The 23602-nt window shown below is 40.6% G+C and overlaps 2 protein-coding genes across 2 annotated transcripts in view; one reads left to right on the top strand and one right to left on the bottom strand.

The window, feature by feature from the left end:
- Positions 1–4433: 4433 nt before the first annotated feature.
- samsn1b (SAM domain, SH3 domain and nuclear localisation signals 1b) lies at positions 4434–10409 on the top strand. Its single transcript, XM_075487395.1, has 7 exons — positions 4434–4817; positions 7749–7874; positions 8383–8515; positions 8753–8904; positions 9491–9679; positions 9804–9954; positions 10282–10409. Exons 1-7 carry the CDS (start codon positions 4434–4436, stop codon positions 10407–10409), a joined length of 1263 nt encoding a protein of 420 aa, XP_075343510.1.
- A 4396-nt stretch (positions 10410–14805) lies between these two features.
- The window catches only part of gdpd5a (glycerophosphodiester phosphodiesterase domain containing 5a), a 29158-nt gene continuing 20361 nt past the window's right edge, over positions 14806–23602 (bottom strand). Inside the window, exons 9-16 of the mRNA XM_075487213.1 lie at positions 22575–22657; positions 22110–22260; positions 21665–21886; positions 21295–21440; positions 19096–19243; positions 18618–18700; positions 17609–17721; positions 14806–16061 (exon numbers count right to left, since the gene is read on the bottom strand). Coding sequence (XP_075343328.1) covers positions 15970–16061; positions 17609–17721; positions 18618–18700; positions 19096–19243; positions 21295–21440; positions 21665–21886; positions 22110–22260; positions 22575–22657 — 1038 coding nt within the window. The 3' untranslated portion in view covers positions 14806–15969. The remainder of the gene's footprint in view (positions 16062–17608; positions 17722–18617; positions 18701–19095; positions 19244–21294; positions 21441–21664; positions 21887–22109; positions 22261–22574; positions 22658–23602) is intronic.

Genomic DNA, 23602 nt, shown 5'->3' with positions numbered 1-23602 from the left:
GTTTGACTTCTGAGCTATGACTGGTGAAAGTGGGCTCCAACTGGAATGTATTATCAGAAGAGAAGACTAAATAACTTAGAAGATCTTTGTCACTGAAGCGTGCAAGACAGATTTTTAGCATCAGTACTTTAACACACACAAAAAAATATCTTCATAGAATTGAGTTTTTAAACATGGCACTATGCATTACAAATTGTGAAAGCTGCTGAAAAAAACAAAACATTTGATTAGCAGTTCAGTCAGTTGGTATCTCATTAACTGAGTTGTGCAGATAATACGATCTAGCTTCTATCAATGAACATATTGCTATGATGTTTGTTTGTGCAAAACACAGCATAATGCATTGTTCACAGCCATTTCCTCCAACGAAATGGCTGTTTTTTTTATATAGGTCGTTTGTTTGCACCTTTTCACATAGTTCATAATGTAATCTTTTAAATTTCCATTCCAACAAGCGGCGGGACAGAAATATGATTCATATGAGTGTTTCCACACCACAGCAGACATCAAGTCTGTCGTTAAGCCACAAAGTCCACGCAAGGAGGAAGGAGAGGACATGGATGATCCAGTTATGCAGTGATGGGCCTTTGTGTGACACGAGATAGAGACCAACATATATTCCGTCAATAACACGACAACACTTTGCTCAAACACTTTTGTCAATTCCTGGTTGGATTTAGACATAAAGATTACTTCATTCGGGTTAGAAAAAAAATCTTGGTTCAGACTAAATTACATTAGTTTTGAGTCTGAGTTCCAACTTACGAAGCTTTTGGTTTGCATTTGAAAGTAGCTGCAGAGGAAAATGGGCAGATAGAGAAGGATGACATGCAGCAAAGAGCAACAGGCCAGAACTTGAACTTGGGACAGCTCAATCAGTTAAATTCTTAATCTTAAAATAAATGTGTTAGTAATATAGAGTCTTCCCTCACTTTCTGATATGTGATCAAACTGCTGTAATCGGTCTATTTTATGAGACCAGGCAGTCAAAACTCTGTCTTTTATCAATGGTGGCACTTTCTTCATCTGAAAAGAGATTGATGTCATTATGCATAGATACAATGGATCCTGGACAAGAAAGAAAGGGAGAATGATCAGCGATAGAAGCCAAACAGTTTTGGTTCGATAAGTTTTATGTAATGCAGAATCGTAAACTGCTTATTTGAAGATTCGTGCATGAAATAGATGTTTTGCCATTTTTCTAAAGTCAGTCTTCATGTTTCTTTTCTTTTCTTACTTATTGCAGGAAATATTACGGCTTTTGTTTTTCACATGGCTCAGCACTTAGACTAAATCAGTTATAACAGACAAGCACAGCAAATTGAGATTGATGCTGATCATGCATGTTTGAATGACAAACCCAATTAGAATGTAGATTTCAAACAACTGAATTAAAGGCAGTATACCGATTTTGTAATAGAAACTTCAAATTACACAATGGAAATCGGAGAACTCATTGGCTGTATTTCTATCTGTTTTTACGGATCACTGTGTGGATAAATGAAGCATGACAGTATTTAATTACAGGTGATGTCAACATGCAGGCTGATTATTGTGTTTCCTCAGGATGGCTCCACAGAAAGCATATATGAGCCAGCATACCACCAAACACTCAAGGAAGCCCTACCCAAGTACCAGTGCAGTCCTACTCTTTTGAGGCATAAATCTGAGTGGGGCGGCTCAGACCCATCCATCAACTCTGTAAGTTTCATTTCATGCACATTTACACCGACAGTACACAAAGACCGATGCTGAACACAAATATCTGCATATTTAAGCCATTTTGAAACTGCTGATACTGGTGACTTATCACTAACTGACCACAGGGAGGTTTAGTGTGATGCAATATGAAAGCCTGTCCTGCACAATCAGGGGTCAGCCTCTGGAAACTCAAATTAAGAGGTGTGATGCAACATATTCACTAGTGCAAAAACCCTATGCCTCCAACGCTGTGCGTTGCTTGATCCTGAAAGCGAGTAAAACAGTGAAACCCTGCTCAGTTAAGGCAGTCAGTCCTATGTCTTCACTAAAAGGTTTTGTTTGTCTTTGTTTCTTGATGGACCAACCTCAGAGTAATGCAAAATTAAGAAGGAACAGTAAAAGGTATGTGAGTGTGTAAGTCGGTTTCTTCAGTCTTTTTTGTTTTATTCCACTTCTCCATCAGGAAATGAAAGTCTCTTTCAATATTATTTGTCACTTTAGGTCATGTGTGCTCACGTCGGCCTTGGAGAATGAAACTTCAGGTTGGTACATGAACATCACAGACCCAGATGTTCATATTTCTAAGATTTTGTTTTCCCATCTTATGCAGAGCTTTATGCAAGCATTTACATGAGGTCTAAATTGCTCATTGCTACATTGATCTTTCGCTCAATTTTAGAATTCCCACAATGCTGCTATAATGGGACAGGAAGTTACTTTGTTTCCATCATACCCTGTCTCTTGTAAAAATACATTAATCATTCCTGGTGGAGGTTTTCTAGTGACAAGTCTTCAGACTGACTTCAGAGAAAATTCAGAACAGAAGTAAGAAAATGTGTCATACACGAGCAAAACCAAAGTGCATACTGGGAAATACGCTCCACTGAGGTTATAGTTTGAGAGTCAGGAACAGCTGATGTTAATTTACCAAATAACTTTACAGAGTAATTAAACAGAGTGGGTTGGTGTTATTAATCTCATATGCATGACATTTTAAGAGAGTCTGCTTGCTTTATAGATTTTTGTGTTTGACACTAGTAGAATGAAGAAGAATTAAAATATTCTGTGATGTATAAAGCTCCCTGTCAGAGCAACCCAAGATATGAGAAGGCGAAGGACCTGGTTTCTGAGAAGACACTGACAGATATACCTGCTCAGGTAAAAATCACATGACCGCACCCACAGTGTGATACTGTCAGTGTGACAGAATATGATGTTAAAAGTAACCCTAACTTTATATCTTCTGAGTAAGATCAAATTTTGGGTGAGATTCGGTGCATGAAAGGCAATATTGTGGATTACATTTTTCATGCTTCATACATCGCTTCTAGATCACAGCACAATTGCTTTATCACCTCAAATGATCATTTGAAAAGCTGTGCAGATGGTGGAGTGCTTTGTAATCCCATACCCACATGGCTGTGAGTGCCAGACAGGTGGGTAGACACCTGACCTGGACGTAGTGCACGTGGTAATGCATGTGACTCAAATGACAGTGGTTGTTTGCCTTTACCCACCGTTCATGCTGTTATGTAACTGTGAAGAAAACAAAGCAGATTACAGTATGTTGAAGCGTCAATGAGGAGGGATTTAAACTTTCATAATAGATCTTTTATTTTAACAAAAACACAATTTATTAATTTAATGTTACATGTTTAAATTTGTAGGTGCAAAAATCCCTTTGGATGTTTTGTAGACAATTTAGCAGAAAAGTGGTGGTTTGTTCCCACAGAAATATTTAATCTCCTTTATAGGTTCCTGTTATATCAGCCCTACGATCTTTGGGATGCCTGGCTTTGCACCGTTTGTTGGATATTCATTCCAACAGTTGACTTGTAGAGGATTAAACGGTAATTGGTCCACAGCACCTTTTTAACCTTGTCTAGGTTCTACAAAGTGCCTGACAATGCGTTTCTCATTCAACCATCCTCATAAACACTAGCGCAGCACTTCTTATTATTGCTGTATATATGCATCCTATGTGCAGTATGCAGTGTGCTTTTTTCTTTACAATCACTCTCAGAAGAGGCGAATGTGGGGTTTTTGCCCAAGGACACTTCAACACATGGAGGAGTCAAGTAGAAAAGTGTTGTGAGTTGTGAGTAAGACTCAAATAGAGAGTTCAAATGTATCTGAAATTGTCAAACAGTTCTTTGAACGGGGAAAAATTCATATGCTGCTAATGGACAGCTCCCAGTAAGAAAGCTGTTAGGCCTACTATAGAAAATGTATCAAATGGGTCTTGAGTCCATGTTATCTTGCACTAGAGTCAGCATATTAGTGCTATCCACTGCTACTTCGAAGTAAGCAAAACGAAGTGTGCAACGAGTTTACTTTGTCATGTAGAAAGACGTTTCAGGTGAGTGATGTCATCTACTGACAAAGCAAAACTTTAGAAGGAAAGTTTTCTTCAAAGATAAGAAAACAATTTCTCGTCTGTTCCAGTTTGTCTAAGCAACATTTTTTACCACAGTGAATACATCTTCTGTATTGTTTCTGTATTTAGCCTGGTGAAACTGAAGCCGACACAGCAGAACCAATACAAACCACAGGAAGACTAAAGAAGTTACAGAATCTGGTGCAAGCGAAGAAGGGACATCAGAGTAATTGTGAGAAACTGAAAAGCCCAGCTGACAAATATGGTGAGTTACTGCTGATAAAGTTTATTTAGTTGTGGAACTGTATTGAATTGGCTCATAACACAAGCAGACTCTTCAGATTGTTTGACAGAAATGGTGAGAACAAACAACGCAGTGCTGGCATGCGTCAGCCTGGGGAGGAAGACAGAGAAGAGGTCCTCTAAAATGGCAGCGTCGCCCCAACAGCACAACATGGACGTCCATAAAGACTCAAAGGAGGAAGGGGTCTGGAGCCCAGAGATTGTAAATTATCAGTGGAGGCCCTTTGAGTGTCCACAGCCGTGGACTCCTTTTTATCACACCTGCCAGCAAGCTCGACATGAACTGTGGAAGTGTGGCGGCAGCTTGTCTTTGCCTCGGGCCTCGGAATGGGATCGTTTTGAGAGTCTGATACAGGAAATGGACAGCAAACAGTCAGACATGTGTCTGCCACAGATGATCCGTTCCATCACGGATCTGCACTTCTCACAAAACACAGTAAGATATAAGCGTTGCCACAAAATAGGGAAGATCAGACTATTCGGAAATCAGCTTATGTAAAATGGAAAGACTGTTGACTTAATAGTCAACATGAGGCTATACTGTATATTTGTTCAGTGAAATTTCTAACTTTAAAATCTGAGCTTTACTTAAAAAATTGAGGGGCTATAATCTGTGATGTGTAATTCTTATCTGCCACAAGATCTCCAAAGTCTTTTGAATATGTGCTTTGCTGGGCTTGACTTTCTAATTTCTAATTGACTTTCTCTCAGAGCTCTAAAAGGAGCATTTAAACTTACTGAACTGTAATTATATTTTCCAGGTTGTTTTGTTTTTTTCAGAAGAAAAGTTTTGACAGCTTGGTTTCATTTACAGCTTCTCTTAAGACCTCTAATGCTTATTACATGTAGCCTATATTTTCCTCACAAAAGTACAAAAAAGGAATTATGTCTACCGTAGGATCTACTTATCTGTAACCGTTTCTTTTCTTGAGAGCTTACGACGTAGTGCAGAGGGATGTTTCATTTGTGTTGCTAGAAAAGCTTTTCAAAGAGGAGGTTTCCTCACTAAGTACAGCTGAAGTAAAAACCAGTAGCCAATCTAATGGCTAAGGCAGGTATAATAGATGGCTGATTTCACTATATGACACTAGGCAGTGAATAACTTAATTGAGATTCATAATGTGTTGTTGAATTTATAAAGTATGATTAGCAAGATGTACCAGTCAGCCACAATGTCAAAACCAGTAGCAGCTGAGGTGAATTACCCCTGCGGCAGGATAACTGCTCAGGAATGACTCAGGGCATTCATCCAGTCTCCAAACATCCCACAATCCAGTTCACAAGCCTGTTTATCTGAGGCCAAACCCTCCAATCCAAATGATCTTCTGCCAACACAGCAGTGCCAGTCACCACAGGACATCCCAATGGCGTGGACCAAGGAGGCTGGAATGTTGTGGCTGATGGGTTCATAAAGGAGGTGATATTATAGCTCAGCATTAGACTTGTAGCTATCTGATTCATAATTAAGCAGACCTGCTGCCCAAAAGAAATGTGATGTCAAGTGAAATGATCTAAGGTTTTAAGTATCAGGACACAAGAAAAAAATAATCATCTTGTCCTTACCGAGTCTTAAAATGAGGTAAATACAATCTTGATGAACAACAACAAGTGACACATTGCACCTTTATATCTTTTTTTAATCTAAAAGAAGCCAAAATGCTAAGAAGTGTGTGAAAACCTAGGTCCACCCCATTTGTTTTCTGTGTGACGTTATCAGTCTCTCGCATCATTGTGGAGGATTTTTGACCCACTCTTTAAAATGTTGCTTCAGTTCATTGAGGTTTGATGCATTTTTTTTGTGGACAGCTCTCTTAAGGTCCCACCACAGCATTTCAAACAGGTTGAGGTCTGGAGTTTGACTGGACCATTGCAACACCTCGATTCTTTTCTTTTTCAGGCCTTCTGTTGTAGATCTGCTGCTGTGTTATGATTGTTGTCCTGTTAATGACCCAGTTTCAGCCAAGCTTTAACTGTTGGACAGATGGCCTCACATTCAACTACACAATACTTTGTTAAACAGAGTTCATGGTGGACTAAATGACTGCAAGGTGTCCAGGTCCTGTGGCTGTAAAATATGCATTTTCTAAGATCATGATACTTTCCTTCTTTCGAACACCTGAATGCTCCAGAACAGAAACATGCCAAAGCCTCTTCTTTTATGTAGGTGCTCATGAACTGATGAGTGCATTTAACAGTTTTAATAAGCAGCACATGGCTGCTATTTACCCTCCTAATTACTATGGAAGCAGTAAGAGTGGATTTAGTTTTTCACACACTGCTTCTGCATTTTGGCCCAGTTTTTGTAAGATAAATATTGACATAGTGGAAGATGTAATGTGTTTTTGTTGATGTGAGGTTATATTTACTTCATTTTAAGACCTCAAAAATCATTAGAGACTATAACCTCACAGCAGTTTCTTGTGATGTATCCACTTCCTGTCATCTAATAGGGATGCATTAAACTGTTATCCTTCAGAATTACGCGCTTTAAACAAGAATGCATCTTACTGTTGCTTGTAGTGCAGATAGGAATACACCAGAGTACTAACTGGAACTGTATCATACAGAATTAATACGAGTACACTTTTTTTGTAGTAAAAACAGTGGTTTTAACATTTGCTCATCCAATGACTCAGCACATGACAGGGAGGCCTCAACGGTCAGTGTTGGGAAATGAGCCAACAGTCGTTATAACAGATGTCCTGAGAGCAGCATGGAGTGACCTTTAAACTGTTGCTAATAGCCAACAAGTGTCCAGCTCTGGGCTATTACTCTGAATCATCTTCAAAGAAGGTCATTTATTATACCAGCAGGTGATCAAAAATTAGGTGGAAATTATGAATGAATGAACTATAAAGATAAAGTACACAAACAAAAATAAACTTATTGGCACATTACTTAAAAAAAAATAAAACAAATTCACTTGTCTCAACAGGTGAAAACCTTACATCTGTGCAAAAAAAATTAGATATGTGATATGCAATAAAACAAAAATAAACCCCATAACAAACAAAGCATATGCATGAGTTGTATGACAGCTTGGGTTTAACCTAATTCAGAATTCACGCAATAAACATACTGTTGTTGGCTGTAGGGGGTGACACGAAGGATCTAAACATGCCCATCTGTCACCAGTAAAAAAACGAAAACAATTCTTAATCTCTTTATAACCCCACATAGAGAGATTTTGTGCACTTGCCAGGATGCCTGGAAAACCAGGATAATGGAAGCCGTCTGATTAAAAAGCAAAATCTCCTCGATCTGCCCGCATCTGTCCATCGAGGAATTCAGCTTTCTTAATGTACACCATGTTTATTTTTAGGCTTTGGTGGATCCCTCCATTCACAGTGCGTTTGCTTGTTTATAGAAAAAGCAAGATCTGAATTGTGAGCCTACCAAGCCAAGACTGCAGATGAGGGAATCGGAGCCCTCATCACAAAGTGACAGGAAGCACTTCGAGGCCTCGGCAGAGAAAACACTGAAAGCTCCCATAGTAAGCAATGCACCCGACAAAGCTTATGTTAATACAGACAGTTCCTCTCGTAGCGCACATCAAATTAAACAACATCTGTTATCAAATAAGCTCTCAAGTACAACAATGGCTGTTTATTCTTGTTTTCCAATTCTTGCTTGAAATAGGAGTTTAGCTTCTCAACAATTTGGGGCCTGTACAGGAATAGGAAGGTGAAAGCTGAGCACAGGTAATTAGGGATTATACTCCCCAGAAACCTCTTTGGTCTTTACTAAAAAAAAGCAAGGCAACTCTTCCAGGATTAAGTATATAGCTTGCCAGAGTAGCTACGTGACTCAGCAGAGACCGGGACATAAGCTGTTCCGTCACACCTTGAATACTGAATAGCAGGTTTGTGCAATGACTCAGTTTTCTTGATAGAATTTTTGTCCCAAATATCTGTAGTAGGGGACGGACAGAAATGACAGAGATCCAACTGAATATATTTTAGAGCAGAGTATGCATACGTCTTGGTGTCTTTACTGTGCAGGACAGAGGCATGCAGAGGGATGAAGCAGAAAAGAGGGAGACTGGCCGTGGGAGGACATTGACTAAAAGACAGAGGCAGTCCAGAAATTCCATGGAAAGCCTCTACAGCCTCAACAGTGGACAAAGTTCCTCCAGTAAGCACCACCTGGCACTGAACAAAGTGTGCTCTTCACACCACAACCCAATTAGTTATTCAATCTTTGCTTGTAGACTGACATATCCTGATACTCTTTAAATGTTCTTTGTTGATTTACCCCAACTGCGAAAACCTGAATCACCATCTGAGACTTCTCATGTGAATGATTCCATTAAAACTGAATCACTAATTAATTTGCCCTTTACTGATTTCTTGTTTTCGTGCTGTTCGCCAGGTGGAGTAACCAGCGGGTCGGACTGCTCCAGTAACAGAGACAGTCTGAGACTTGACGATGATCTATTGTTAACAAGACAGTTCTGTGGCAGAGCACGAGTCCACACAGCATTTGTGCCAAGTCCTTATGACTCAGAATCCCTCAAACTCAAGGTATTCATGTCCTTACAGAAGGTGGAAATTAGATCAAATAATTGACTAAATTACTACGGCAACTTTTATCATAATATATCCTGATTCTTTAAGCTGGATGGCACAAATAAATGTTCTTGTGTAGGACTAAGGGTTAAAGCAACTTTGTGGAAAATCTGTGACAAACAAAGCACATTCATGCACTCCCTGTCCAAAGTGTTTGACCTCGTTTCAAATATCAGTTCTCAGTCCAAACCACTGGAGACAAATGTATCAAAACTAAACTTAAAGGCCTTCAAGTAGTTTGTAGATCTCTTTGGAAAACCAGTATAAAAAAAAATGTAAAGAAATTATGCATATCTATACCTATAGATAGATAGATAGATAGATGTGTGTGTGTGTCTTGGGGCTGTATTTTGAAGTCTCTTTAGATAGAATCAGCTTAAATTTATCAAAATCTAAATTAATTAAATTCATACAATGCCAATTATAAAAAAAAAAGTTAGATATTTTAGTTGTATAGCAAAGCTATAAAAAAAATCTTTTTTTTTTTTCTTTGTATGAAATATGTTCTTTTGTAAATGTTTTGTAAACTTTTTCCTATCAGGTGGGAGATGTAATTGACATCATCGCCAAATCCCCCATGGGAATATGGAAAGGCATGCTGGATGGCAGAATAGGAAATTTTAAGTTCATCTATGTGGATGTGCTAATGGAGCAGAGTCCTGAGTCACACATCCACAAAGTGAGACACAAATCAACCATTGGGGAGGTGTTAAAGCACATCGGTTTAGAGGTATGTTGCTTTTATTTGTGCTTTTGACGTTGCATATTAATCATCTTACCCAGAAAAAAAAAAGAAAAAAAAAGAGTTGCTTCAGCTTCTGAATAGAGCTTTTTCCTTCCACTTAATTTATCAGGAGTATTCCACATCTCTGCGGTTGAGCGGTTGTCAAACAGTAGATGACTTGATGTGGCTGAGGGAGCATGACCTGATGGAGCTGAATGTGACCAATGCAGAGCACAGGCAATGTTTACTTGCTGCTATTAACTCCCTGCAGCGACTGCACTGTGAGTATTGGAAACAAGATCATTCAAGAGCACCATCATCACAATTATTCAGCAGCTAAAAACTAAAATGATATGCTAAGACATTTGGCATTTAGACTGGAAAAGGGGAGAAGTTACATCACACCTCAATGAGATAAACGTAGAAGGGTATCTGAAGGGCAAGTGAGGTTAAAGATAACAGGATAACCTCAAAGAGCATTTCTGAGAATAGATCGGGATAAGCAAAGACAGGAGCTGCAGACAGATAGGCTGTTCACAATGTACAGGAAGGATAGTATCTATTTGACTCATAGTACATCCAACCAGCCCCTCTTCTCTACTTTACAGCTGATAGTCAGTTGGAAAATGAGGCCAGTCAAGAGCCAGGAAACACCAGTGAGGACATGAAGGCAGACATGATCAACTCTCCGAGAGACTCCGGCTGCCTCATGACGTCCGACAGTGTCGATGACTGAGCAGGAGTCGCAGACCTTCATTCTCCCTTGGAACACCTTGTACCAGCTGACATGACAGTCTCATGAAAAAAATAAAATAAAATAAATCATTCATTCCAATACTATTTTTCTTTTGTTAATGTTCAGATTATTTGGGAACCCAGAGCAGTTTTATGCCATTGAATTTCTTACAAAGTACAATAAATAGCCCTGATGCCTTAGGTATCGGTGTCCAAGTTGATTTGTTTTCTGAAATAAAGCATCTGCGGAATCAGTTTTCATTGCCAGTGATATCATTACACTTGAGTTTATGTCTGTAAACGGATCTGCAGATTAATCAGCAGAATCTGTAAACATGGGACAAGATTTTGGTAATGGAAAGCTTGTGTGGACTGTGGTTGCAGGTAAACAGTCATGTGAAGAGCAAAAGATGGATCATGTTTGCCAAAACAGAATCTCTGATTTTTGTGTGGGTTGATGGAAATATGGAAGTGCAAAATCAAGGAGGATCACTAAATCCTAGGTCCAAAAACACTCCTACTTACTGTGCTGCTGGTCCTTATTTTATCTAGAGTTTATTTTGGGCTGTGCCAGTATTGTCACTGGAGTTAACGAAAGTACCTTAGAAGCTTGGAAACCGGTGAGGAGGCACACTCACGGGCAAATTCAACACTGTTCACGTTCATGACTGTTATTTTTTTGGTCCTTTATCAGGGCATTCGCAAACAATTCCGAGGCTTATTCAGCCCATTCTATCCAGTTTTTTTTTTTTAAATGTCACAATGCATCAAAATAAAAAGAAAAAAAAAGAAAGAAAGATGGGTGTCTTCTGTCAAGAAAGGAACTAAAGAAAAGTTACAGTACCAATAGCTACAGTGCATCTTGCCAACTAGTGCTAGTAGTATGGTGCCCTTAATGGACACTGCTGGAGATGAGGAGAAATCAAAGAAAATGTCATCAGAAGTCTGATCTTATGCCCCGGTGAGGTTTCTAAACTTCAGTCCCCAGCCTACGAACCGCAAAATCTTTCTCTAGTTAGCTTTTATCTCAGAAAACACCTTTGCCAACATGGCATTTGAAAATGCTTGGTGTTTGTGTAAAAGCCTTTTTTCCCCACTTTGTATATCAAACTTGTGGAACAAAGCCAAAGTTTATATGAATATGAGGTCCAGCTGCATTAGCTGACTCAGTGTCCCGCTGGCTCTAAAAACCAAGATGGCAACTGCCAAATGCTTCAATGCAGTTACCCACAAAAAATGGTTGAGGTCACAGTGTCAAGGTCTACTAATACAATTTGTTATAACAAAACTGGCCAGTGGGGATCATGTATACCGATGCATAGCAGAAACAGCTTGATGTTCAAGGTTCTGCAAGTTTTCCTCATTAGAAAGTGTTGATAATGCAAGTGAATGTGTAGTTTGTTAAGGTCTGGAGGTTTTGTGTTTGGATTTAGCATTTCCAGCTAAAGTTAGTTCTGTCGTCAGCCTAACTCCACTGACAGTTTTAGTAAAGCCTGTTCCTCTTTTCACTCCAGTTAGTTTTACTCTTGCCGTTGTCACATATCTGCCTTGTGTGCAGAAATAGATTACCGCACATGCAGCCCATTGGTTATTATCCCTGACAGTCTAAAAAAGGGCTGGGCCAATCATGAAATAGAAAAACACCTTCACTCTCCGTGTGGAACTTTGTGCAGCGGTGTTCACTTAGTGATGGATAGGAAACGCAAGGGAGGCGCAGAGAAACTGCGCGACAAAAAGAAACGCGAACTTCAAGCGGACGCTGCGAAATGTGTCAAACTCACTGACATGTTCGCAACAGCAGGCTCTTCATCTGCTCCGGTGACTGATGTCAAATATGGTGGTGGTGGTGGTTGTAGTGGAGGCGTCGGCGAATCGAGCAGTGAACATGTCAATGCTCTGCTGCAGTATTAGAACCGGGGTCTGCCCGTTTCTCCGACGCCCCTTTGGTCCGACCCGTCAATATTCCGAAAATTTCCCATTGATCCTACAGCCCACTCATTCGAAATGTCTTTGTTCCGATTAAATTAACCCTTTGTTCCGACAGCTCAATGTTCCGACCAATGGCTGTTTGGAGTCGGTCATGGCGCGCTGCAGACGCACGTTGTTGTTGCTCTATTTTGCGCCCACGTTTTTGTTTGTGATACAATTGTGCCGCGGATGCAGCCCTTGTTGTCGCTCAAATCAATAGGTCAGAATTGGAACAAAAATAATATAGGCTATTGTTTCAATTTTGGGGAAAAGGCATGAACAAAAACGTGCTTACAAATGGGCATCAATACAAAGTAAATGAAGATAGGCCCAATTAATAATTCTTAAAGGGGAACTCCAGGGCATTTGAAGCGCAATCCCATTGCTAGAGGTTGTCAAATACTGACAGTAGGACACAGACAGGTGCAAATCGGCGCTCCCTGTGCGGAGATTGCGCTGTTTGGCAAGCCTGTCATGCGAGGCTAATACGTGGTGGCTAAGGGGCAAGTGCTAACCCTTCCACGTAAAACAACAACTTGCACACTGCAGAAACGTCACACCACTTTATAAACCATCCGACAATAAAGTCACAAGCCTTACCATCAAAACCATATGCATGGTTCTCACATTACTGGCATGGGGACGTTACAAAACAACTTTATAAACAGCATGTCACTTACCGGTTGTTTGTATGCTCGCACATGTGAAAGCCCAAAAGAGTCAATGGACGATAATCCCATATACAAAACAATTATCTTCTCTAGAAAAACTGCGTTCAAGTATTTAAAACATTACAACAATACATGCCCAGTAATATTGTTGTAATGTTTTAAATACTTGAACGCAGTTTTTCTAGAGAAGATAATTGTTTTGTATATGGGATTATTGTCCATTGACTCTTTTGGGCTTTCACATGAGCCTACAACCAGCCGGTGAGTGACATGCTGTTTATAAAGTTGTTTTGTAACGTCCCCATGCCAGTAATGTGAGAACCATGCATATGGTTTTGATGGTAAGGCTTGTGACTTTATTGTCGGATGGTTTATAAAGTGGTGTGACGTTTCTGCAGTGTGCAAGTTGTTGTTTTACGTGGAAGGGTTAGCACTTGCCCCTTAGCCACCACGTATTAGCCTCGCATGACAGGCTGCGCAAACAGCGCAATCTCTGCACAGGGAGCGCCGATTTGCACCAGTCTGTGTCCTACTATCAGTATTTGACAACCTCTAGCAATGGGATTGCGCTTCAAATGCCCCGGAGTTCCCCTTTAATTCCATTACCCAAAAAGATGATGTGATCTAAAGCAGCCTTTGGTCGGAACATTGAACTGTCGGGACAAAGGGCTTCATTTTATCGGAGCAAAGGTATGTAGGACTAATGGGCTGTAGGATCAATGGTCAATTTTCGGAATATTGATGGGTCGGACCAAAGGGGCGTCGGAGAAACGGGCAGACCATGTAGTCATGTTGCTGTGCTGGTAAGGAGCTGCTCCTGCCTATATCTAAGCGAACCCCCTACTAAATAAATATGTGATGCACAGATCTGTCAAATCAAGTTGTTTCAGAAATCTAATCACATTTAGAATAGTTTACAGTTACTAAACACTCTTAATTGTAACTCGTAGCAGCTGTTAACTTGTCAACATCTCTTCAGTGAGGTTATTTAACATGGATCCATCTGGAAACATAATGGCTGATTACTTCTGTCTGGACAAATTCTTCAGCTGCATCCAACTCCCCAGAACTGCTCACAACACGGCAACCTTCTTAAAGGGGAAGTCTCTCATATAAGTCTCTAACAGTACATTTGTTTGAAATATAATTGCATTTATATATATATATATATATATATATTTATTAAGTATATCTAGTTAATCCAACTACTAAAATTTGAACAGCTTGAAAGCCCAAAATTTAACCTGACAGTGGTGCTGTAGGAAAAATCTGACTTGACAAAAGTTGACACCTTTCAGTGAATGAAAGGGAATAACAAAAATAGTAGCATTTCACCAAATGTTTAAGGAGCTATTTCTATTAAAACCAGTTACATATCCTCGGGGACTGATGGCACAAAATTGCAAATTACGTATCCAATCATTGTTGTTTGAGTCTGGTCCACAGTGATAAAGCCACAAACTAATGCATTTATATTGCTAAAGCTGCAGTTATGAACCAACATGCTCACGTGTTTGGTGAATGATGGACATAGTTCTTTGCAATGTGAGCGTTGTTTGTGCGCAAAAAGTGAATGTACTCGATACAGGCATCCTGGAATATGGCTTCTTTCATACATACTGCACACAATGCAGAAAAAAAGCAACCAGTGGAAGGTGATGGTGGAAGCTGAGGATGAATGGGTTAAAGGAGGGCCTGAGAATGCAGAGCTTTTGGTACAGATCGCCCATGAAAGACAAGTTATGCATTTTTCAAGAGGGAAAACCATCATATCTTTATTGAATAATCAACATGTCTGCAGCTAGGAGAGGCTGTAAGCTGAAATAATACTCCTATAAAAGGAAAAAAAAGACAAACGTATTCTACAAGTACATCCATGTAACAAAAAGGCAGCATGTGAAAGTTGTATTAGCTAACGGCTACACGTAAAGCAATCATGGCATGAAAGAAAAGAGGCAGGAAAGAAAAAGATTAGAACATTAACAATAATATTCTTGCAAAACCCCTAAAGCACCTCATCTCGTGAAATTGCAAGAAAACAAGGTTTCACGTACGCCCTTACATCTGTCACAGTTCAGTGACAGCAAATTGATCGTAAATACAAACACGAAATATACAATCCATAGATTCAAACCACAGAAAATTCTCTTGAAAGGGAACAAAAATAAAAACAAGTCATATTTACATCAGTTTATAATACAGAGAACACCACAGCCCAATCACTATTTTAATACATCAGTGAAGCAATGTGGAAAACCTCAACGGTAATCTTTCTCAGATTAAATAAATATTCAAACTCGTGCCATGTTAATCAGATGGAATTTTGGCCCATCTTTCATTAGTAGAGAGCAATTTTACTGAAAAAGAAAAAGCATTCCAGTCTCATATCACCATTGTCTTTTGTTCCATTAGAGTCAATGTAATGAGCACTTTTACTCATTTGTAAGCAAACCTCTTTAGTCATGAGGCCATAGGCACATACCAAGCCATGTATTTCCACTGATCATTGATGTTCTATTCTCTTTTTCTACACAACTTTACAAAAACTAAAAGTAACAAGTATAGCAGAGTATTTGGTAAATGAGAAACTATTTCAAAGGAGCATGGCTTAGACTGGAAGTCTTTCACTGAGTTATGAAATATTGGAATGCAGTGTTAAACTATGAGAGTTGTATGTACTAAATATGTCACAGCTGAGGGGACAACTATGTTCTAACATTAAATTATAAAGAAATAGGCCATACAGAAGAAAATTGGTTGGTACTTTAGAGTTAATATGGTAGCTATGTATCACTTGGAGAGGACGTTTCATATCAATGTCTCCACTACGCTCCGGTCACTTCTTGCAAGAAAATATGTTTAATCAGTGTCCAAATTTTAAAGTCAAACCATGATTTTTTTTCCAGCGGTGACTGTGCTTTTTCAGCGACTGAGGCCTCCATGGGAGTATCTCACATGACCGTTCTCAGGATACAAAGAAAGCTCCTCTGTGCTGCCCAGCCCATTGTTAAGCTCTGAAAACGACAGAGAAGCAGTGAAATTACTGATGGTGCTCAGAAGAATTCCCATATTTTGGGAGAATTACACACGGCAGACATCAACACTCGGAAACATTACATCCACCTTTCACATTTATCCCCTTTTCAGTTTTGTGGAAAGAATATTTACGAAGGCAGCAGATGTAGATGAGCCCAAGTCAGTTCATAAGAGAGTATTGACTATACAGACTATATTGGAAATGCAGCACTGAGGCTGTCTACAAGAAGGAAGAGATTCTACCTTTTGAAGAAGCTAAGATCATTCGAATATTTGTAGCAAGATGTTGCATATCTTATCTGTTAGGGCAGTATCATCAGATCCAGTCAGCCCATGTGCACCACAGAAATACACTATATTAGTCTGACTGATATAAGATTTGGGGATCCCTCCTGTATGTATAGGCTCAACTAGACTTAAATATTCCCAGAGAGATATCCCATCAGGTATCAGGGAGGCCGTTCTTCTCTATCACACCTCTCCAGGTCACTCCATCATTGCCAACTTGGGCATTGAGGTCCTCCAGAAGAACAATGGAATCCCCAGGTGACACAAAGAGACTCCCAGAAGGCCGGGTAATCTGAACTGCTGTTTGGTGCATATGCACAAACAACAGTCAGAACTTTCCCTCCTGCGACTTTCAGCCGCAGTGAGGTGACCAGGTAAAACTCCAACTCCTCTCTCCATGGGCAACTCCACAGTATGAGAGACTCCAGCCCTTCTCCAGGAGTTCGGTTCCAGAGCCAATGCTGTGTGTGGAAGTGAGCTCAACTATATTTAGTTGATACCGCTCCACCTCACACACCACCTCAGGCTCTTTCCCCACCAGCGAGGTGACGCATCCACGTCCCTAGAGCCAGTTTGCAATGCCTTCACCTGCCGCCCAGCTCACATTGCTACAGGACTTGAATTTTCCTCCCCACGTGTGGTGGGCCCCCGTGAAGGTGGATTCCTGATTCTTCTTCGTGCTAAGCCCGACTGAGCCCCAGGAGCCAAGGCTCGGACACCAGGCACTCACCAGTTCCCTCCCTCCCTCCCAGGCCAGGCTCCAGGAAAGTGCCCCAGTTTCCCTTCTCCATCAAGGTAACTACTTTGCTCTGGTGCAGCTCCATTGAGTTCATTGAATCGCTCTTAGTCTGACCCCTCCCATGACACAAATTTGCCATGGGAGACCCTAGCAGGGGCTAACGCCCCCGACAACGAAGCTCTCAGGTACATAAGGATTCCAAAACCCTCCACCACGTTAAGGTGGCGATTCTACGGCGGGGATGTTCCACCACTGACTGGCCCAAATACGAGCACAGACTCCTTGAGCTTCACGGATCCAGCTGTAGACTTATTTTATCATCAACTTCTGTTTGTCCAAAATTACATACTATATGTCAACTACTTTCTTCCATAGATTGGCTGTGCTTAGTATAAAGTGTTGCTTCCACTACAAACTTAAAAATGGCTGCTTACAAAAGTGTTAAATGTTGCAACCGCAATTTTGTGTTTTTGTGTGTGACCTCTGTCAGAGACGCACCTGAGAATATGAGCTTCTCCTTCATGATGTTCACGTCTCGACTGGGCCGTCGGGCCACGGCACTCAGCATAATGTGTTCCGGGTTGTAGTTCTGCATGCCACTAATCCTCCACCTGTTGCGGCAAACACAGATAACACAGATGCAAGCAGAAGGGGGCAATTATTGCAGCGCTTTCATTAAACCTTTTAAGCCAGTAGCCACACATGATATAGTACACATTTACCAAGAAAATTGGTAAGGAGGAGGTAAACAAGTGAAGGAAAGGGGGGATCAGCTTTGGGGTGTAAGGCATAAAAAGCACAAGAACAGACAAGGCAGCAGAAACAAAGGCCGAGGCAGATATAGCTGTTACCTGATCATATGATAGCTGACAGATGCCAGGGGGCAGCAGAGGAAGGTTGCATGCAGATCAGACAGAGCACAGGACAAAGAAAGAATGTCAAAGGAGGAAGAGAGGACAGGAATACAGCAAAAGGTTGCAGCATAGAGGACAAACATGGAAAAACCCAGGAGATAAACATAGTTGGGAAAAAAAGAGAAAAGAAAGAAAAGAGCAGAATAAACAGTCAATGTGGAAGCAGCAGACTGGACAGGGCTGTGCCCAGTTCCAATCCCACACAGATGCTGGTGCCAACAAGGTGCATTCACAGAACCCCCCCTGCTTTTAACACACTTGAACTAATGATAACAGATCCTTTTCAATTCACAACATATTTCAGTGCAAGACATTAGACTACACCCCTAAGAATTTTTTTCTATCCACTTGTGAAATCCCACAACCAGGTTGGAAAACACTGAACTAATGGCAGAAAATCCAATGTCACATGTGTCAGTTCTTTAAATCAAAGGCTGAGGTGCTCATTTCTAATAGCCAAGCTGAGAGATGGAACAATTTCTCTGGCCATAATGTTTTTCTCTTTTTTTATATAATGAGTGCTTATGCGCTGAAGATATATTTGCTGTATGTCTCTGACATTCAAAATGATTCATGGTTCAAATGTTACTTACTTCTGGAAAGTGAAAATCCCTATGACTATGGCGAGGGAGACTAGGTCTGAAGTGATCCAGATGAAGTTGTAAGCACTATGACTCTGCAAGAAAGAAAAAAAAAGAAAAAAGAAGAGTCGTTTTACATTGTTGCCACAAGAGGTCAGTGCAGATGTTCATGTGTCCTAAAACTAACAAATGGCACTGATTAGGGCCAAAGGATGCAGGACAGCTGCAGGACATCCCTGCTCTCGTCTTGATCTGTCTTGGCCTCTTTCATGGGGTCCTGATGTTCTCCAACGTCATGCTGAGCTAAAGTTTGCTGCTGAGCTCCCTCATATTTTTCTGAGTCCTTGCCCTTAAGTCTTGCTGGGCCCTTGTCAGTCTCTGTCCTCTCTCCTGCTGTCCTCTCTATACGCTGCCTGACCTTGTCTGCTCCAATGCGTGTGTGTGTGTGTGTGTGTGTGTAGTGCCAGATGAGAGAAGGAGAGCTGCTTACCATGAGCCAGATAGGGTAAGGCACTTTTCGGAGGACTTGAGGGGCATCAGAGGACACGGAATGCACCCCGCTACACCACAGAATGGAGTAGAGCCAGGGCTCATTCACAGGGTAGACAGTCACACTCACATTATTGGCCAAATATTCCCTGGGAGAAGGAAAAATACAGGTCAGCATTGGAAAGAAAAGCCTTCCATTCTCTCATTTCTTTGCTCCCTGTTATCCTCTTGTCAAAACTCATGTACTGCGTTGTCACTCTGCTGTCATTGGAAAACAACCCTGTGAAGCCAGCAACATTTTATCCAAACAAAGTTTAGTGTTACTGCCAAAAGTGATGCATTAGGTCGCAAGTAATGAGTGCAAATCAAAAATGCACAATAAAAGCTCCAAAATATAATGCATCTAAAGCACTTTTTATAGGATATCTATTGAACACCTGTAGCATCAGTGTTGCAGAACCACATCACATCTGAGTGAAGTTTGTAATTGCAGCATGGTCATCTTTACCTAAGTCCTTTTGAATTTCTCCTACTACCTGTCCTTGACCCCATGACTTGCTCCAATAAGAGCTTCGGAAAAGAGCGAAAGGAGGTCATTTCTTTACCTTTTCAATCAGACCCTTTGTCTACCTGGAGCCAACAAAAGAAGAAGCAAAATCTCAGCAAACTGGGCAAGGAGATAAGCAGAATTTAAATGCGGAAGCTCCTGAAAAGTTAACATTACAATCGCCACTACTCCCTCTTACGAAGAAACCGCGTTCAGCAGCACAGATACTAAATGACAATAAAGTTACAAAACAAGCGGAATAAAAATTGGTGCCGCTTTTCTTGGCTGGAGACAGCTTCACAGCAGTAAAGGACAGAAATCTGATGCAGAACTTACTACTTTAACGTTATGGATGCAGTTTTAGCTGTAACTTTCTCACTGTGTTAGCATGTTTGCTAAAAACGAAGCTAATCATTGAAACGAAGCCGTTTCATTGTGACCAGTTAGCACATTATCAGCAATAAGATCTGAAAATAAGCATATACTTGTCTTATTGTTACTTGATAGATAGCTTGATAGCTTTTTTCTTGTCGTTATGGATAACTCTTCAGTCACAATCAAAAGAGCCAGTAGTGAATCGATAGGCAACAGAGCTGATCAAGAAGAGTTTTTTTTCCCCTTCCTATTACCTCTCAGCCAAGGCTGAGAGAAAAAAGACAATGAAGATTATATGTAATCCCTCTGATTGGTAATGTCTGATTATGTATACAATGATGATACTATGGAAAACTGTTGACAAAATATTGTAAAATGTGTTGGAAGATTGAGACCCCAAAGTCTGGCTTTTAATAGTTTTGTCCATTAAATGATAAATTTAGTAAGGTCTCGAATTTGTGCCACTTATTGTCCAGGTAAATGACTGTCCAAACACTCCAGGGATGAGCAGAACTTTCACAACAGTTTACTTAAAGAAGTACCTTTCTTATGTTTGTAAATACATAAGTAAATGACAAAAAGATGGATTCTGAATCTTGAATGAATGAAATGGAAATATCCACCACGCCAAGTCAAACTGTGCACCCCCTGTGGTGCTAATCTCTGAATACCACAACTAAAAAAGTCCTCCTTTAACATAGTAAAACCCCCTGTTAAGTAAAATCATGAAAAAAAAAAAAATCTTTCTTCTGATAACCTGGTACAAACAATACATAAAAATGCAACAAAAATCAACCACAGACCATTGGACATTCAGGTGAGTTATGTTATCATTATGCCGAATGCAGCTAGCCTGGCATGATGAGCAAGCCAAAGAGGTCTGGGATGCATCTTTCTTTCTCACTCTAGATCTGCAGATCTTTTTCCCCAGATTTGTCAGCTTAAGACCCAACCATCAATAACTCACGTGACATCACTTTTGGTTATTTTTCAGATTTCTTGCAGCTCATCTGGACATTTTTTCACAACATTAAAGGCTTTCTTTAAGAGTTTTAACAGATATAACAGATAACTCAGAGGACTTCAATAACACATACTTCCATATCCACTGCCTGTTTATCTCCTTTTAAAAATCTACAGAAGGGCTACAGACCAAGGCTCGCTTCTTAGCTTGTTATCTATTTATTAGGTTTTACTTGCTCTAAGTCTCTTTCTATCTCCCTTGAAACTTTTCGGAGACATTCTCCCGGTTGCTTAGCAATAGCTGCTTGCTCTTACTGTATGTCTTTGTAGCTGGTCTTTCTGTAGTGGAGGGTCAGACTTGTAATTCCCCGCTGCCTTATCTCTTCCACTGACAGCTTCTCATTTGTGGTCTGCAGAAGTCCTCGCACCCTCCCCCTGTCCGTGTCGGGGGACAATGTCACCTGGGAAAACAAATAGGGCATGAGAGGCCCCCGATCAGATGGTATGTAGTTTCATGATGACAAAAATAAGGTGCTGATTGTTTGATTTAAAGATTATATTGGCACATTAGCAGTGATAAAGTATGCACATATGATATGCACTGATGATCCACAAGATTGAGACTATTACATCCAGCCCCTGAAATGTATAAAATTATTGTTATAGAGGGACCTGCAGTCCTCACCCTTTTCTGGGAAATCCCTGCTTTCTGCAAAGCCCACAACGTGTCCATAAACCAGCTCCGGAAGCGTGGGTGCTCCGGTGGGGGCTTGCGGATGTTAAGCAGTGCAGAGCTGTTGGCCCTGGCTGCCAGACGAAGCATCTCCACCAGACTGCACACCGTTAGGTTTCCTATCCTGCTGCGATCCTTCGCTGTTAGGGTTTTTCCTGTCCAGTAGGGGTCACTCTGGAACCAGAGGAAATCAGGGGAGTGGTTGAAACTGACTGCAACAATATGTACTTTCTAAGTGCATTTAAAGCACATTCTGTGTTAAGAGTATGCAGCTAATTTCTGCACAGATTTCCCCACTGTTTCACGTATTTAACATAACATATAAATATATATAGTTTATATAAAGTCTATATTAATAATGGACATATTTGTTTAGAGATGCAGTGGATTTCAGTACCTCTAAAAACCACTGGCCTGCATTCAGAGAGCGTAACTCTGTCCAGTTGAAGAAGGAGGCATCTTCATACTGTCTGGATGGAAAGACGTTGCTGATATTGGTGGTTCGTCTCAGCGTGCGGTCTCTCATGAGGAAGGGAACCCCGTCCACACTGGAAGGTGCAAAACAGTCACTGCTTTGCTTACAATCAGTATTTACAGCACATAATGCAGATAGAGTGATTATACAGGACCTACAATGCAAAACTCAAGCTGAATGTGTTGATAATCGCCTCACATTCCGATATTCAGTTTTAGTGCAGCAGGTTGTGTAAAATTAAATCACATGTTTTGCTACATGTCTCCCACTAAAATGAATAATTTCTATCTAACAGCCTACATCTCATCTGGGATCTATATGTGGAACTTCAAACACATTAAAGTCCATTAAATATGAATTACTCATTATTAATGTGTAATTAATAACCTGATGGTGACATCTGCTTCCAGGGAGCTGACTCCATGCTGCAGGGCTCTGTTAAAGGACATCACAGTATTTTCTGGGGCCAGCTAGAGCAAAGAGGAGACAGACGGGAGGACTATCAGTCACTGTGTGCAGAAAACACACAACAAGAGGATGTGATTGAATTAGAGGGACTCTTCAAGTCAGTGTATAACAATAACAAGGACCTATGAGGATAAATGATCTTATCATATATATAAATATAAATATCACACGATGTAAACGCTTCACCAAAATAATTGTTTTTATGAGCTTAGGAAGATTCCTTTAGATTTATTTGTGCAGCAGGTCCTTGTACAAGGGAGAACAAACACATTTGTGCGGTCATCTTTCTACAGTAGTTCCACATGGACAAATGGCTCAATGTGCCAAGTGGGAGCCCTTCGCTCCAGTGGCAGCTTGATTTGGGTGGTGCTATTGCACTGTCTGGGTATACTTACGATCGTGATAGACAGATAGGAGAAAGGGACCTTTCAGGGGCAGATGAAGAAGAAGAAGAAGAAGAAGAAGAAGAAGAAGAAGAAGAAGAAAGTGGAGGAATTGGTGGCTGCTACCCGCAGCTTGACCACTAAATGGCAGAAATTTTGAGGGGCCTTATAGACTAAGCCAACGATCAATCATCTGGCCTATCCCAGATGCCAGGAGGCGAGAGGCAGGGTACACCCTAGAGAGGTCCATCACAGGGCCACACAGAGACAAACCAGGGGCTTTTGTTGTGATAATATATGTGTGCACATATGTCTTCACTATGTATTTATTTACAGCTAGTCATGTGGAACAGTATTTTCTGGCCAATGTACACAGAGTCTGAGAACAGGATGCAGGCTAGTGTAGTGTTCTGTGGTCATATAACACTCTGATGTGCAATACAGTACAGTTATGCACACATACAGTCTGATGTATGGTTTCATAAGTATGCTGGGTTAACATTAGAATTCCTAAGAGACAAAATGACTGTAACACCAGTTTAAAATGAATGACATTTTTGCACA

Source organism: Odontesthes bonariensis, chromosome 16, assembly GCF_027942865.1.
Source record: "Odontesthes bonariensis isolate fOdoBon6 chromosome 16, fOdoBon6.hap1, whole genome shotgun sequence".
Classification (NCBI taxonomy): domain Eukaryota; kingdom Metazoa; phylum Chordata; class Actinopteri; order Atheriniformes; family Atherinopsidae; genus Odontesthes; species Odontesthes bonariensis.
This window is presented reverse-complemented; position numbering and strand designations above follow the sequence as displayed.